Here is a 15231-nt window from a genome sequence, read left to right on the forward strand (position 1 = left end):
GACAGCAAAAAATGTCTGCAACTTAAATTTCAAGTGGGGAAAAACCCATGGGTTTCTTCATATGTTTTATGGAAGTAAAGGGCCTTCATTTCCCCAGAGAGTTCAATTTCTTTGGAGAAATAGCTTTATGTGCTTCTTTCTGCACCACCTGCAGCCTTTTGGACCATACATAAGCCTGTTTCACTTGCAGCAACCTTCCAGAGAGGGAACAGACTTCAAATTATGGAAGAAAATGGAAGATTGTAGTATCAATCCTAACTCACATCTTAAAACTATTAATAGGAGCATTTGGGAAGAGATACTCAGACACATTTTTGAATTTCCTTGAGATGAGCTGGATTACGGCAGAGTATTGAAGAAACACAGCTAAAAATTGGCAATATGTTGCTGAGAAATAATTATTTTGTATATGGGTGCTTGATGTCTGTAATGGATTTGATCCAATGATAAACAGAAAATAAAATGACTTCTGACAACAGCGGAATGAAAGCAATCCTTATTTATGATGTGTGGCTACCCTTACTAACATAACCCCAAGGTATTTTACCCCAGAGAATCAAAATATTGCGGGCTAAGTATAAAGGCAGCATTCAGCATCATTTGCTATATGTTTAGTGAAGTTAATAAGGACATTGGACACATTTGCTCAGAAAAATAGCTTTTTCCTCACCCTTTGGATTCTTCAAAAATAATACAGAGAATTAGGAGGCTACAGCATGTCAAGATGCAAAAAAAGATTAAGTAAAAAAATGTGCAGAGAAAGAAAATAGCTATTAGGAATGGAAGATCTAGGAGTAAAATATATGAGTATGATATTATCCCTCCACATCTCTCCCTGATCTCTGCTTACTCGGGGATTGAGGGCACTAGAATTTTGTATTTGGGCTGCCAAATTAAGTTCTTCAACACTGTTATTCAAAAACATAATGGCTTTTCTTTATTATAAAAAGTACTAAGACAAATGCAACTTCTTAAAATGAGAGGCTGTATGATGACCTTTGCTGTATAATCAGAAGTCGCAGCTTAAACAATGACTTTTACCATTAGGGCAGGCAGCCTTCTAATATGTGGTGTGACAAACACCAAAATAAAAGGCTTTCATGAGATGTACACACAGAGAGGAAGGTGAAGCGACAGAGAATTTTGAACCGGAAGTGATTTTCCTGCCCCTCTGCATGGTGCCAGAAGAGCACAGCTACTGTGAAGGTTTCCCCACTGCTGTCTTGGCTGCAGGATCTTGTAAGAGCTGTTTTAAAGGCAAAAGGGTAGATGTCAATCCTTGATCTTTCTGCTGAGAGCGTGATCTATTAAAGACTTGGCTAGCTGGGTATCTACTCCCTCGACAGGGTGCCAAACTCCTTGCTTAAGGTAACAAATCCCATTTGCTGATCAAGGCTGGCCCTACTCAAAAGCTCTACCTCCTTTCATTGAATCTGCAAGTCATCCAAAAATACTTTACTAATTGGGAAAGATAATGGTGGGAGATAAGCATCGGAATTTCAGTGGTGGCTACATAAAGAAACTGAAGAAAAGAAGTCAGGTTTCCCTCTCAAAAGAAGTGCATATTTGTCCACTCCAAGTGCAGTTTGATAAACTCTCTTAATCAGAAAAAAGCAGGGGGTCGTCAGCAAACTCCCCAAGCCCTCCTCTCCATCCCAGCAAAAGAAGACAGACAGTGTAGGCAAACAATAATGCTGGCTGAATTGCCCGATATTTCTGTTTAATTAGCACTTAAAGAAACACAAATGTTTTCTCTTTGCTTGAAGGAGAGAGAACATGTCCCTGGCATTGCAGAGGGCAAGAGTGGGTTTATAGACCATTTCACCTTAATAATCAAGGAGAAAATATTACAATGCATATCCAAACTGGAAAGACAAAAAAGGTCCAGATTTTTTTCTGCTTTTCTCTTGTACATCACTGGCATGTGGGATTTGATATAGCAGCATTTAATCTCTCTGGACAAACGATTTTCTGCATGTTCACAGTTCTCCCACCACTGCAGAACTGGTGTGTGTATGTTGGAAAATATTTCTCCATAAAAGAACACATGCAAAATAAAATAATGGAATCCGAGAACAGAGCGGGTTCGAAGGGAGCTTTAAGGTCATCTAGCCCAAATGCTCTACAATGAGCAGGGACATCTTCAGCTAGATCAGGTTGCTCAGAGCCCTATCCAGCCTGACTTTGAATGTTTCCAGGGATGGGGTATCCATCACCTCTCTGAACAACCTGGTTCAGTGTTTTGCCATCCTCATTGTAAAAAAAAACCTTTTCCACAGTCATTTTCAGAGATAGAGTAATTTGTAAAATGTGCACAAACTGCTCTAACAATTATTGACGCTATTGAACTTCCTGCCCTGAAACAATGGAATTTTCTTGCCCCAAAAGCATCGGTTCTACAGGGCTCCTTTTATTTTTGTTGCTGTTATCTTTTATGATAGTCAGCCATAAAATCAAATGTATTTCTTCAAAAGAACACTCATCTCTGTTTTTCAAAAACAGTGTTCTTATTCTTTTCTGCATTAATGGGAAAATATTCCAGAGGCATAAAGGCATACAAAAGACAATGCCCTGCCTTGTACTTCATATGCATAGGAAATGAAAGAGTCAAAGGTGTGCAGTAGACATTTCCAAAGCACCCATCTGACTTCTTTATGAAACCGCTTAGCTTCTTCCATAAAGAAGAAAAATTCCAGTGAGTCTGAGGATTTAAAAACAGAATGTAATGATCTTCTTTGCAAAGCCTCAGGTTTCTCAGGCTCGATCAGTATAAAATATTTTGCTCTCTCTTCAGGCTAATTTAATTAAATAAAGTGGTACTAGAACACCCTGTCACTATTATGGTTCTCATCCTCTCCAACCAGAAGGCAACTCCCACAGAGTCCCCGAGCATGTTCTTTACAGAAATGCTTTACCCACTGTTTAAAAATACCCAGCAGTGCAAAGTATAAGTATATGTAACTATTACTCTTTGTATCATCTCTCTTTCACAAAGAAAAAAAAATACAGATAAAAAATATATGAATATTTATTTTTCTCTCTTAAAAATTAACCTTCTTAATACATTCAACATTTCTATCTATGAGGTCTCTTCAATGAGAGCTTGGCTTCATTCTAATTCCATTTTATGTGCCATTGCTATTGCTCTGCTGTTTTCTCTGGTCTTCTCAATGACAGAAACAAATTTGCCTTATAAGAAGAGTTAATCATCTCTACATAGATTTCATTCCTTGGCACAGGCTCAAAGTCCATGAACACATAATCTTTTGCAAATCAAAACCTATTTCTCTCTTTCATGCATCATTTAAAATCCCAAGATGATGTACTGCTAGCATCACACCTGTACTTTAGTTCACTTTCTTCCTGATTACTCGTCCTTTAGAAAAGAAAGCACAAGTGACCTTTATTCTTTTCCTCTCATATTTTATTGTCTGTTTGCCTTGTTTTCCTTTGCTTTGCTTGTCTATGTAAAGAATTGAAAGCCTGGTTCAAAACCAGCAGCAGAATATTTCCTCAGCATGGTCCTCCTTTCATAAGCAGGTAGAACAGACCTTAGGGAGAGTAAAATACCAGGAAAGAAGAAAGCACAGCGTTTTCAGTTGCTGAGATTACATGACTGACCCTTCAGAAACACTGTGTCAGTGAGATCCCTTTGAGCCGCAGGTTACCCATGAGAAGTCTAGACCTAATCTGGATGGTGGGCAGTTTTTCCTGCCTCTCTAACCACAAGTCAGGCAGCAGCAGCAGTAGCAGTGCAGGTTTGGACCTAGAGGGATCATTACGTCACCCTCTGAGCAGCTCTGTCATTACTTCTGTGCCCGAGGTTACAACTGCACTAGCTAGTCAAAAATAGCAAAAGAAACCAAAATAGTCTCAAAAGTGATAGAGTCCAAGGGCTTTGCCAGCCTGACTGATGCAAGCTGCCAAGCTGATATCTCCTTCTTCGGGTGCCGGAATGAACCCTCACAGGCACTGTCTTCTGCAATTTTTTCTGCAGCTTAATCTACAGTGAATATATTTTCCTGAGCTACCATTGATTTAAAGAAAACAGTATTTTACCACAACCTTAATTAAATTCTTTACCCATTTCTGTACCACTTACATACTATGAGCCCTAGATTCCAAATCTGCCTACAGGAAGGTGCACAAACACTGCAGCTGTGACATGCATTAACCAATATTCTGGCAACACCCAGGCTGACAGACAAATTTGGATTCTGATGACAGTTTCATTTTAACAAGCTATTAGTGTGACTAAGTTTGTGGCTCTTACGCTAATAATCTGACGAGCACTGCTTTTGACACCTCTCCCTGCCACTGAACTCCAGTAGATGATATTAATCTTTAATTGATAATGGCTCTCATTTGCATATAATTGTTGTTGTTTATTATGCAAAATATTTGTCCTCTGAAATATTTTGATGCTTCTCTTTTAAAGATTTGCCTTTTACACTTGTAGAATGCAATTTCCTTTATAGCATCGCCAAGTCTTCCCTCAATTAGATTTTTGAGGAAAAAAACCAAGTATTTCACCTGTAGTGAAAAACTTTGATGCTTCTAAATGGTAATGTTTATGAAAATGTAAAAAATTAAGCTTTCTTTTCATAGCTGTCATAAGCTATGAAAATAAGCTATGAAAATAAAATAAACTTTAAGTCACAGCTGTCCTTCTGTTTGCCCATCCTCATTCCCTTGGGATCCCATGGAATGAAAAACACTGAAGATATACTAAGCAACATAATTTTTTAAAAAAATTGTTTCTCCTGCAGTCAACTTGTGGAAAAGTCAGTTTTTACAAATGAATGCAGAGGCCTCAAGTCTAATACAGACTTTTTTTCCTACAGCCTTTCTTCCTACACCAACTTCTCTTTTTCAAGGGAGAGCACCAAGAAAAGCTTATGCTTTTGATCTCTGTGCAAATAAATGAGCTGAAACAAATAAAACCTGGCTCACAAGAGACTTCCAAGACATCTGGTGGAGTTATTTTTCTAAGTAATTAGACCAAGTGGTGGTGTAATTCCCAAATGGAAAGTACCTTCTTGCTTGGTATCCAGTTATTTCTCAGAGCCATCAAAACAGCACTAAGTCCTGCTTCTCTCCTTGCATGTGTCTCAGACTCTATTGATTACCAGTCTTCCCAAACACTGCTTTATTACTCAAGTTTTTAAACTCCCCACTCCCCACTCCCTTTTTATTTATTTTTTATTTTGGTGCTATGAGTGTCCTTTTTTACCTCCATGAATGTCATTGGGACTTCTGGTATTGACTGAGGAAGGATGCTAAGATACTATAGTTCTTCTTACAGGCTCTGAGGAGCAGGCAGAAAAGTGCAATGAATAACAGCCAGGTGCTTGATCTGGATCAATAGTGCTCTAAAGGGTGCCCAGGTGTGCTTTCTCCTTCTTTCTTGCTGAAAACTGATTAAATTTCTCCTTTTTTTCTCATATCTCCCCAAGAAAACATCATTCAAGTAACAACCCAATTTCTCCTTGACACTTTGGGGAATATGGTTCTCAGTCTGTGACAACAGCACAGTGCAACCACTGTGAATTTGTGACACTGGGGAAGTGAACTTGGAGTAGACCTGTCTGAAGAAAGGAATTTCATTTGTGCATGGTTCTCCTGTTTTTCTGGTTTCAGATTTGGTCAGGGTGCTCTACACACTACTGTTTCACTAACTGACCTGGACGTAGGCACCACCCCTGTGGCATGACAGGAATGTTTTGTAATACCAGGTACAGAATTCACAGCTGTAACTGGAGGAAAGAAAAGCAGCTGCTTTTGAAACATATGAAACAGCTGCTAGATTAAAACAGTGGGCTTGATATAATGGTGCTCATTCTCATTCCTTCACAACATAAACTCACCAGAGGTTTCATCTACTCTCTCGTCCACCACATGGTCCTTCTGATGAACCCACTCACTGTTGCACTTAAAATAGATCTGTGTGGCTGGGCTTGCTTTGCAGTACAGATTCACAGGCTTGTTCTTCACAATGTAAGCCTCTTCGGGTTCAATGAGGAAGTGGGGCAATGGCTCTGGAGGATCAGATGGAAAAGTTTCTGGAAGCTCATGAAAAAAGTCGTCATCTGTAAAGGAAAAATGAAAGAATCAAAATTCAGCTGGCAGACACTTGCAAAAACTTCATGAAAATTGAGACAGACTTTTTGAATAAAATGTTATCTTAGGAACATTCCTAAACAGGCTTAGAAGCACTGCTGTTTCCAGACTGGAAGAAACTGTTCTTTACATCCTGAGCATTCTTTCCTCTCTGTAATGTGACAGGGATATGTACATTCACAGTCTGGGATCAGTCCTTTGTTACCATCATTGGAAATACCAGCAATAAAGCTTTGTGTCAGTGCTTGGTATAGTTGCCTGCAAAACCATAAAGAGAAATAATAGAAACTTTCAGAGGCTTCAAGGTCACATTTTCAATAGTGCCTTATCACAGTGCGTAATGAGGTGCGTGCAGTAGCTACCACCAGCTGAGGCTGGTCCAAATAGGAAACAGTACCTTTTGTTTCAGATGAGCAATTTGAAATCTGCTGAGGGCAAAAGACTAAATGCAAGTCCAGTCTGCACCTCTTTGTTCGTACTCTGCCCTGCTAAGACTGCTAATGAAGGTGCCAAGCTATGCTTTATTTACTCTGTCTGTAGTGCTTTGGTCTGTGCAGTCCTTGCTATGGAGAGGACGTGAGAGCTGGGACATGGGGTGAGGCAGCTGAGAAATGGTGACATTTTGGGCAAACACAGACACCTGCTATTGACACAAGGAACCTCAGCACCTCTGTGATGCTGCTGGTAAAGGATTATAGTAATTTCATGACCATAAGGCGCACCGGATTATAAGGCGCACCCCCCGGGAGTCGGCAACTTTCGCAACTTTGTAGACCATATAAGGTGCACCAGACTATAAGGCGCACTATTTTTTTGCAGCGAGGAGCCACGTGGCACACAACAAAGTAACGAATTACTGGCAGGTGCTCAATTTGCAAACATTTTTCAAAGATCGGTGTAGCCTTTAAATGCAGCCCCAGGCATCCTCCCCGTGCAGCAGGCCCCGGCACTCCTGCCCGCCTCTGGCGCCGGCTGGCACGGCTCACGGCTCCTGGCTCCCACCATGCGGCCGCACTGCATCTCGGCTTCCCCTTGGTCGGCGGCGGTGCTGCTTCTCCGCGCTTTCCTGCAGCGCTTTTTCGCCGCTTCTTGGCGCTTCCCCGCGGCCGCACTGCTTCCCCCCGCTTCTCCCCAGCCAGCGGCCGCGCTGATTTCTGGTTTCCCCCGCCGCGTGGCCGCAGCTCCTGTGGTTCCCGGCTCAGCTCACAGATCGCACTTCTGGGTTCGCAAATTTCTGAACTTTGCACATCAGATAAGGTGCACCGGACTATAAGGCGCACTTCTGGGTTCGGGGGAAAATTTTAGTCAGAAGGGTGCACCTTATAGTCGTGAAATTACTGTAAGTCAATGAACGGAGTCTGGAGACGGAGGAAAAGAATCCATCACGCAGGAAGCAAGACTGAAAACACCAAATGTGCATGCTTCCCTCTATCCCTCTTCTCTTCACAAACCCTCTTTTACAACCCCTCTGCCCCTTTGTGCAGAGGAAGTCTGGCACATCAGAAACCACCAAATTCAGTGGAGAATAGCCCACTCCCTATCTCCCTCCCCACCTGCCATCAGAGCACAGGAATATCCAAGAGGCTCCTAGCAGCAAAGTGGGGGGCACCAACTCCTGACAGACCCACCAGCAGTGAGCTGGTGTTCTGAAGGCCTCCCTCAATCTCCCCTTTCTGCCTCTGACACAGTTATCACTATACTTAGTGATGGATGCTGATGCTGATCAATAAAACGTCGCAGAACATCCAGTTAAAAATACTGGATGGCTATCTCCTCCCTGCCAGCCCTCATGAAGATGGAATGTCAGACAGCTCCCTCCCTGACACCTCCCTGTGCAAGCCGTGTCCAGAATGACAAGGGGCACGACTTTCCTTCCAGACACTGCTTTTCAGAAAGACAAGGAGGAACAGGGGCAGATGCAGGAGAGAGGGGAAGAAGGGAATTTGGTACCCATCCATGCAGTGTATGAAGGTAAACTGCATGTCTTTATCAGTGATGGGAATACCTTACAGAGCAAATCATTTTGTGAACCTCCTAAACTGTTTATGAAGAGAACATATGCTCTCTCATATGTTTTTTTTTCTTTTTTATTTCCAACCCTCTGTTCACATTAATTTAAAAATACTCCTGTCCTTCCTGGTGTCTCATTTTATAAGGAGTATTAGGCCTGATTCACTACTGCATCACTCCCTGAGAGTTAATAGAAATGAACTGGTTCAAAGATAGAAAAAAGGGCCAATAAATAAGGCCTGACATTCTTCTAGCAAAAGGAAAACCTGTGACACACTATAACACATTTCCCTCTCAAATTAATCATTTCCAGATACTCAAATTAAATTTAATTTTTTATCACTTTCCCATGCTTCCTTTTATTTCTGCAGTTTCCTTTTTACCCTGACTACACCAACCTCCTCTTGCAATCCTATTTCCTCTCCTCATTAGGTATTTCTTCCTTGGTCTCCATTTTACTGCCCATTTTTTTCCAAAAAGAAAGATGAGTTACAGTAAGTTAATGGGAGTCCTCATTTGGTTTCACGACAATGAAACATGTCTGAACTGAATCAAGAGGCTTTTTAGCATTCCTCATCCCCTTCCATGCACACCTCTCCTCTTCCCCTCTCCTACATGCTGCTCCATAGACATCCACAACACAGAAACATTAGAGATGAATCATTTCCCCTGAATTGCCACAGGACATATCTTTTTCTTCTGGTCATTTAATTGCAAATCAGCAAGCAGACAGATGGAAACTAACAAAGCACACATATGTTTTATAATTAAACAAGTACTGCTTTACTAATTTCTGGTGACTGGAAGAACAAATGTATTTATTTTCACCACTAAATTTCTGCCCATTATCAAAGACAATAATTACAATGCCTGACCAATTAACTGCACCTTAACAAAGATAACTAGAAAGTCTAAAAGGAGGGAACAGCAAGCTGTAAAAAAAGAAAAAAGAAGGTTTTCAAAATTATTTCTTTAATCAGCCTGAAAAACAGGTGTGGGTTTTGGCTTTTCCTCTTGAAGGTAACTGCTTATGAAGTTTAGATATTATTTGCATGAATTCAAAGTACTGCCCAGTAAATTATGATCTGGTCTCACATTTTGATTGTGGTGATAACTGCTTCTCTCCACCAACCTGGCATCCCACAGTCAGGTACAAGCCTGTTTTCTTACTGCCTTCTTGTGATTCCTCCTTACTCTTCTTGAGCAATAATAAAGCTCAGCTTTATTTTTCCACACTCTTTCTCATTTCTATCAAGAGGCATCTGAACCACTCTTAAATGTTAGGGATATAGATGGAAACCATTCACAAACTGTCGCACAAATAGTGCTCAAAGGCTGCCATGTCCCTGGAAACTGGCATTTAAAACTGTCACTTTCAGAAAAAATTTAAGATAGTAGCTAAGAAGGATTTTTTTTGCTTTTTGAACTTGAGAATGCTCATTCCATCCCTGCCCTCGTACTGATGCTGTTAATAGCAACAATGCTGTTTTTTATAGAGCAGTTTCTCAAGAGGAACATATAGAATATCACCATGACTGCATTTGGCAGAAAAAATAGCAATCCCACCGCAAAGCTAGTCTACCTCCATTAGCACTGAGGGAACCCTTACTGCTGCTTTTCACTGCTGGAAGGTGACAGGTGGCTTAATCATCCTGTGTGACCCAGTGGGAAGTCACTTGGTGTTTCCTGCGTCCCCAAAGAGATGGGGTCGGGTGCTGCAGGGAGGCAGCGCAGCCCTGCCCTCTCACCCAGGCACACCAGCTGAAGTGGCAGGGTGGTAGTTTGCAGTACAGAGGATGTGCAGCCCCAGCTTGCCTGTGCCAGGTTGTGACACTTGCTTCTCAGGATGAGAATCTTTTCAGTAGGAAGAACCTTAAATCCCCTCATGATGGCTTGCACACCAGGCACAGCTGTGTCACGGCTTAGGAGTCAGCCAATCCAGCTGCTGATCTGGGACAGGGTTTTGAACCACCAGCATTACCACTCATCTTGGAGCCAAGCATTTCATTTTTTGAATTACAGTGGTATGCTGTCATGCTTTCATTGTAATGCTCACAGCAACATGCAAGCATAATTATAATGTTAGTGAAATTATATAGCAAAATATTACTAAAAATCTGACACAGAAGATGTCAATATGGGACATTTGACTGTGTTGGGATTTTTTGCAGTTCTCTAGAGAACAAGAGCTGGTAACACCAAAGCAATCTAATGAATCTGAATCAAATAAACACTTCCATCAGTTTCTCCTGACCCGCTCTATTTAAACACAGGTCATTCCTCTCTCCATGCAAAACTCAAACTCTGACTTAGATTTTTCGGGGATGATTTTGTTATCATTGTGTGGCCTGTTTAGCCATTTTCTGTAATTTGGATGAGGGCTGCCTCTCATGGTGTGCTCCATTGCTGTATGAGGGGATAAATCTTGCCTGAGACTTTGATCTGCAGCTTCCTGACAGGTTATCACCAGTTATTTAAAATGCTCATCTCCCAATAGTGCAACAAAGCAGCAAACTTTATAACTCTCTTATTGAACTCTCCTAAGTAGTTAGACTTTTTTTTTTCCTTTTGTCTGGAGGAAAAAAAGCTAATTAAACCATTTGGGAGTGATCTGGAAGTGTAGATACAAACAAACACTAAAAATTCACGTACTTGATTTCCAATCATTATACCAATGTCATGTGCCGCAAGTTCCCCTCACAACCTTGATCAAACACTAACACAAGACACACATTGTTCTCCCCTGCTGTAACAAATCCCCTTCTGTGCTCAGTAACTTTGAGCTGCAAGTTTACTTCTGCAGCATGTCACATTCATCTTTATTTTCACATAATAAAGTGTACAGCCCATCTGTTGTTATTGACTGATTTATATTAGCAAGACAAAAGACCTGATTAATGGTACTGCTAAACTGGTTGCAGTCATGCAATTCATTCATATTAAGAAAATAAATTTTTTAAAGTCACTTTAATGCACAAACTTCATTTGGAATTTTTATTTTAGTTGCTGGCCCAAAAAGAGATACATTTTTTTATTTGCCTTCTGTAGTATCTGACAACTATGTTTTTTAAAAGCAAAGTCAAATGCAAATCCATAGGAACAGCGGAAATGCCACTGACATAAACATTGATACAATCTGGCGTAGGCTATCATATATAAGAATTTTAGCTTAATTTTAGTTTCATTTCCTTTTAAGGTAGAGCAAATCTTTGCCTAGTCAAGAGCCTTTCGATGTTGGGAAAGGTCTTTATTCTTTTCATGCATTTGCCTGTAAAACTGTACACATTATAGCTCTCCATGCATAACACGTGAAAAGAAAGATTTAATGGTATCCTTTTATGGATTAGTATCCCTGCTCTAATCTGTGGCAGGAAAATATTGTGCTCCATACACCAATCTATTCATCTCTAGATCACTAGTTTTATTACTATATACAAAGCCTTAATTCTCATCAGCCCGGCATATAACTCAGTATATATCTGAACTGCGAGACTTGAACTATTATTGCTTAGATGATAATATATTGGACCATTATCTCTTCATGCGAGACCTGAAGCAAATTCTTCTCAAATGGAATTTACTTCAGAATGATTCAAGAGCAATTTAAAATGAATGGCTGCAAAGTTAATTCTATTTGCATTTGGATGCCCATCACTCGGCACGATCATTCTCCGAGCATTGCGAGAAAGGCAGCTGGAGTTTACTGTATGGATGGGATTTCTGTTCAGGTTTTAATGTTATGATTAAAAAGCTTTCTAGAGCAACAAGTACTGTTTACTGTGAAATTAACAGCAGGTGCTAGCTCAGCCAGACAGCTTATCAGGATGGAGGCAAGGGTTTGGATTACAGTGTACACTTTTTCAGGAAAGGAAAATTGCTCGGCTGGAAGTCCTTTAGTCGCAGGGTTTTCCATCCTCCTAGGAAGGGCATGCAGTGCCACCAAATGGGAAGCAAAAAATACTGTATGCCACAGAGCCTGCCTCCACCTTAGAGGTCCATAACACCACTAAGCTATGAATCCAGCATTAGTCCAAGTTGAATAAAAGTTGGGAAAAAGCAGGGTTTTTTCAAAGAATCACTTATGAACAGTTTCCGTGCCAAAAGGCCCTCTCAACCCTGCCTCAGCCTTGGAGACCACACAGGGACAGAGAATAGGCACAGAAAAGATTAGCCTGTGCCCTGAAAGAGAAAGCACATTTTCCTGCCTTGACCTGGGGAGAAGGAGAGTGGCTTTCTCAGCAATTAACCCTCTATCAGCCCTGCCTCTGACTGATTGCAAGGTGAGCATGTAATAAGGCAATCACTCCTTATTCTTCAGCATTTTAGAAGGGGAAGGTATCCCCAAATAGCCCAGGAAGACTGCAATTCTGCAACAGCAAAATATTTGGCCAACCTTGGAGGCTGGCATCTGCTTGCTTGTAGCTGAACTCACTGGCAAGCCTTATGTGCTTAAAGATAAGGCTGGGTTTTGTGGCAGCCCACAAACCAAATCCTTGCTGAACTTTGCTGAACCCTCCTGGGAGCAAGGTCAAGGGAATTTCTGACTCAGATTTACTGAGCACCCACAAAATTAAATGCTCTTTTCGTCAGGGAAGGCAGAGTGCAGGCACAGTCTGGGAAAAGTGACAGAGAAATCGATAGGGCATGCAATGTTTATCTTTTTTGGGTGACTTCAGCCCAGAAACAGAATAAATAAAGACCACAAAGAGGAATGAACTTTCCCTGCACCTGCAGCAGCTCAGTGAAGACTCCTAGCACATCTCAGCTTAACAGCACATCCCCAGGAGGTCAAACCCAAGCTTTACTTCCACTTAACAAACAACATGTGCACTGAGTGGCTACATATGCGTCAGAAGGCTGCTGGGCAAAAACCTCCCTCTCAAACACAGGAACATTAAAGAAAAGCCAAACACATCCTTTCCTGTCCTTCTGTACCCCATGAAAAAAAAGGAACTTTCACAGCAGCACAGGAATCGATACTTGATCCATGGTGAGCCACAAGCACTAACCTGAAGCCCTTGTAAAAATCCAGACAATGGGCATCTCAGACACCTGAAATACTGGATTGTTGGCTCAACTAAAGAGTCCAGGAAGGAGGTTTCTGTTATTTGGACACCATCCTAAACAAATAAGCCATACCTAATACAGTAATCGAGCCTGTTGTTCCCACTACACTGCGACCAGCCTTTCTCAGAAAGCTGTGAAGATCTGAAGGGGAGAAGAACACACCACGCTTTCCCTTCCAACAGCAGTGCACAGCCTGCCATTGCACTGGGGCACTGATAAGGGTGGGAGCTGCAGCTCAAAAGCAGGGAGGTTTCACAATGAAAAGCAGCCAACTGAGTGGCTGCTGTGGCTCCCCTCTGGCAGCCCTATGTGGAGTAGAGCCCTCTCCTCTTGTGCACTTCTCTCTGTGCCCCTGTTTTATGTGAATTCTGCATGCCCAGATACAAAGCCAAGGGCAGAGAAAGATGAAAGAATAAATGGCTATCACTCAACCACAGACAATGTGGACACCGTGCAACATGTTGCCTACAGCAGTGTGTTCTCCATCTCCCCTGCTCTGACAGTGCCATCTCCTCTCAGCCCAGTGCTTGGCCTGGCTTACCCTGTTGATTACTGCTGTTAATCAACAACTAATTCCAGTGCAGTAAAACATGATTTGCATCAGAGTAAGGAAAAGGAGAACCACATCTTGATGAGGAAAACACTGTACCACCTTTAGAAAGAGTTTTGCAAATTATATCTTACTTTTGGGGAAAAAGGCACCTTCCCCCAGTTTGTTTAATTCATAACTACAATTAAAGCTTCTGCTTCTCTTGAAACTTTAACAACTAGATGAGAGGAAAATTGAAAACAAAATTCCCAGTTCTCTGTAACAGAGAGATTTTTAATTTTGCATCCCACTGGTAATTCAAGACAAAACCTGCAGGTATATATGTAGACATGACATCTAAGATTCTGTATCCAGAACATTACCATTGCCCTGAGACAAACTCTGTCAGACTACCAGCTGCTGCCTAAACATTCAAGAGAGGGTGGAGGTACTCATTAGCATTGGACTCAGTGTCAGAAAATGCCAGAAGATGGTATGATTTCATGCAAGGCAATTGAAAGTACTTTCTGTCACATATGAAGAGCACCAAGCTGTTCTTTGAGCAACAAGGTTTATGAGACTTGCTGTAAATATAGGAAACTTAATGCAGTAATCTGCATGCACTACTTTCTATGAGCGTGCCTAACCACGTAAATAGATAAAAAAGGCTGGAGGCAAATCATCAGGGGGTGAGGCTGCCTTATGAGCATTGAGAGCATGAAATGTAAAGTAAAGAGGCAAGGGCCCTGTTTCTTCGCTGCCCTACCCTGAGTACCAGCAGTCACACCCCCTTTTGCAAAATATTAATTACTTCTGATGGAAACTCATTGTGCTTGTACAGGGCTACTGGATAAGGTTGGCTCAGTTACTGTGCCACAGCTCTCAAAAGTATAGCACTTGAAAATAAAATGCTTGACAAACAGCAGATGACACCAGTGACATTTCATGGTGGTTACCCTGTGGAAGTTGCCACCCTCTTTCCACTTCCAGGGTTGTCAAGCATTGGAACAGGCTGCTCAGGGAGTGGTTGAGTCACCATCTCTGGAGATATTTAGGAGACTTATAGATGTGACACTTAGTGACATGGCTTAGTAGTGGATTTGGGAGTGCTGGGTTAACAGTTGGACTGTCTAATCTTAGAGGTCTTTCTGACCTAAACTATTCCATGAATGTATGGTTCGTTTAAAACTCATAAAATATTTTAAAAATATTCAAATATTCAAAATATTAAAAAAAGAAATAAAATAAAAAGTGGCTTACAGACTATCTCCAAAACTTTATCTCCTTACTCTGTCATGTAACAAACTCAGAGTAACATGAAAGTGTTACTTTGCCAAGCGCTCACACCCTATTGTAACTGTGAGCTAGGACATTTAATTGGAAAATTAACACAGCTCCTGCTAGATATGGTTGTGCTGGTAGAGTTCAAGCCTATTAGTGCTAATTGTATCTTCTCTGATACACATGCAACATATAAAAATCAGACAAACTTCAGTGTCAGCCCA

The 15231-nt window shown here is 41.3% G+C and overlaps 1 protein-coding gene across 1 annotated transcript in view; it reads right to left on the bottom strand.

The window, feature by feature from the left end:
* The window catches only part of UNC5C (unc-5 netrin receptor C), a 249945-nt gene that overhangs the window by 84119 nt on the left and 150595 nt on the right, over positions 1-15231 (bottom strand). Inside the window, exon 2 of the mRNA XM_033060401.1 lies at positions 5868-6089. Coding sequence (XP_032916292.1) covers positions 5868-6089 — 222 coding nt within the window. The remainder of the gene's footprint in view (positions 1-5867; positions 6090-15231) is intronic.

Source organism: Catharus ustulatus, chromosome 5, assembly GCF_009819885.2.
Source record: "Catharus ustulatus isolate bCatUst1 chromosome 5, bCatUst1.pri.v2, whole genome shotgun sequence".
Taxonomy (NCBI): domain Eukaryota; kingdom Metazoa; phylum Chordata; class Aves; order Passeriformes; family Turdidae; genus Catharus; species Catharus ustulatus.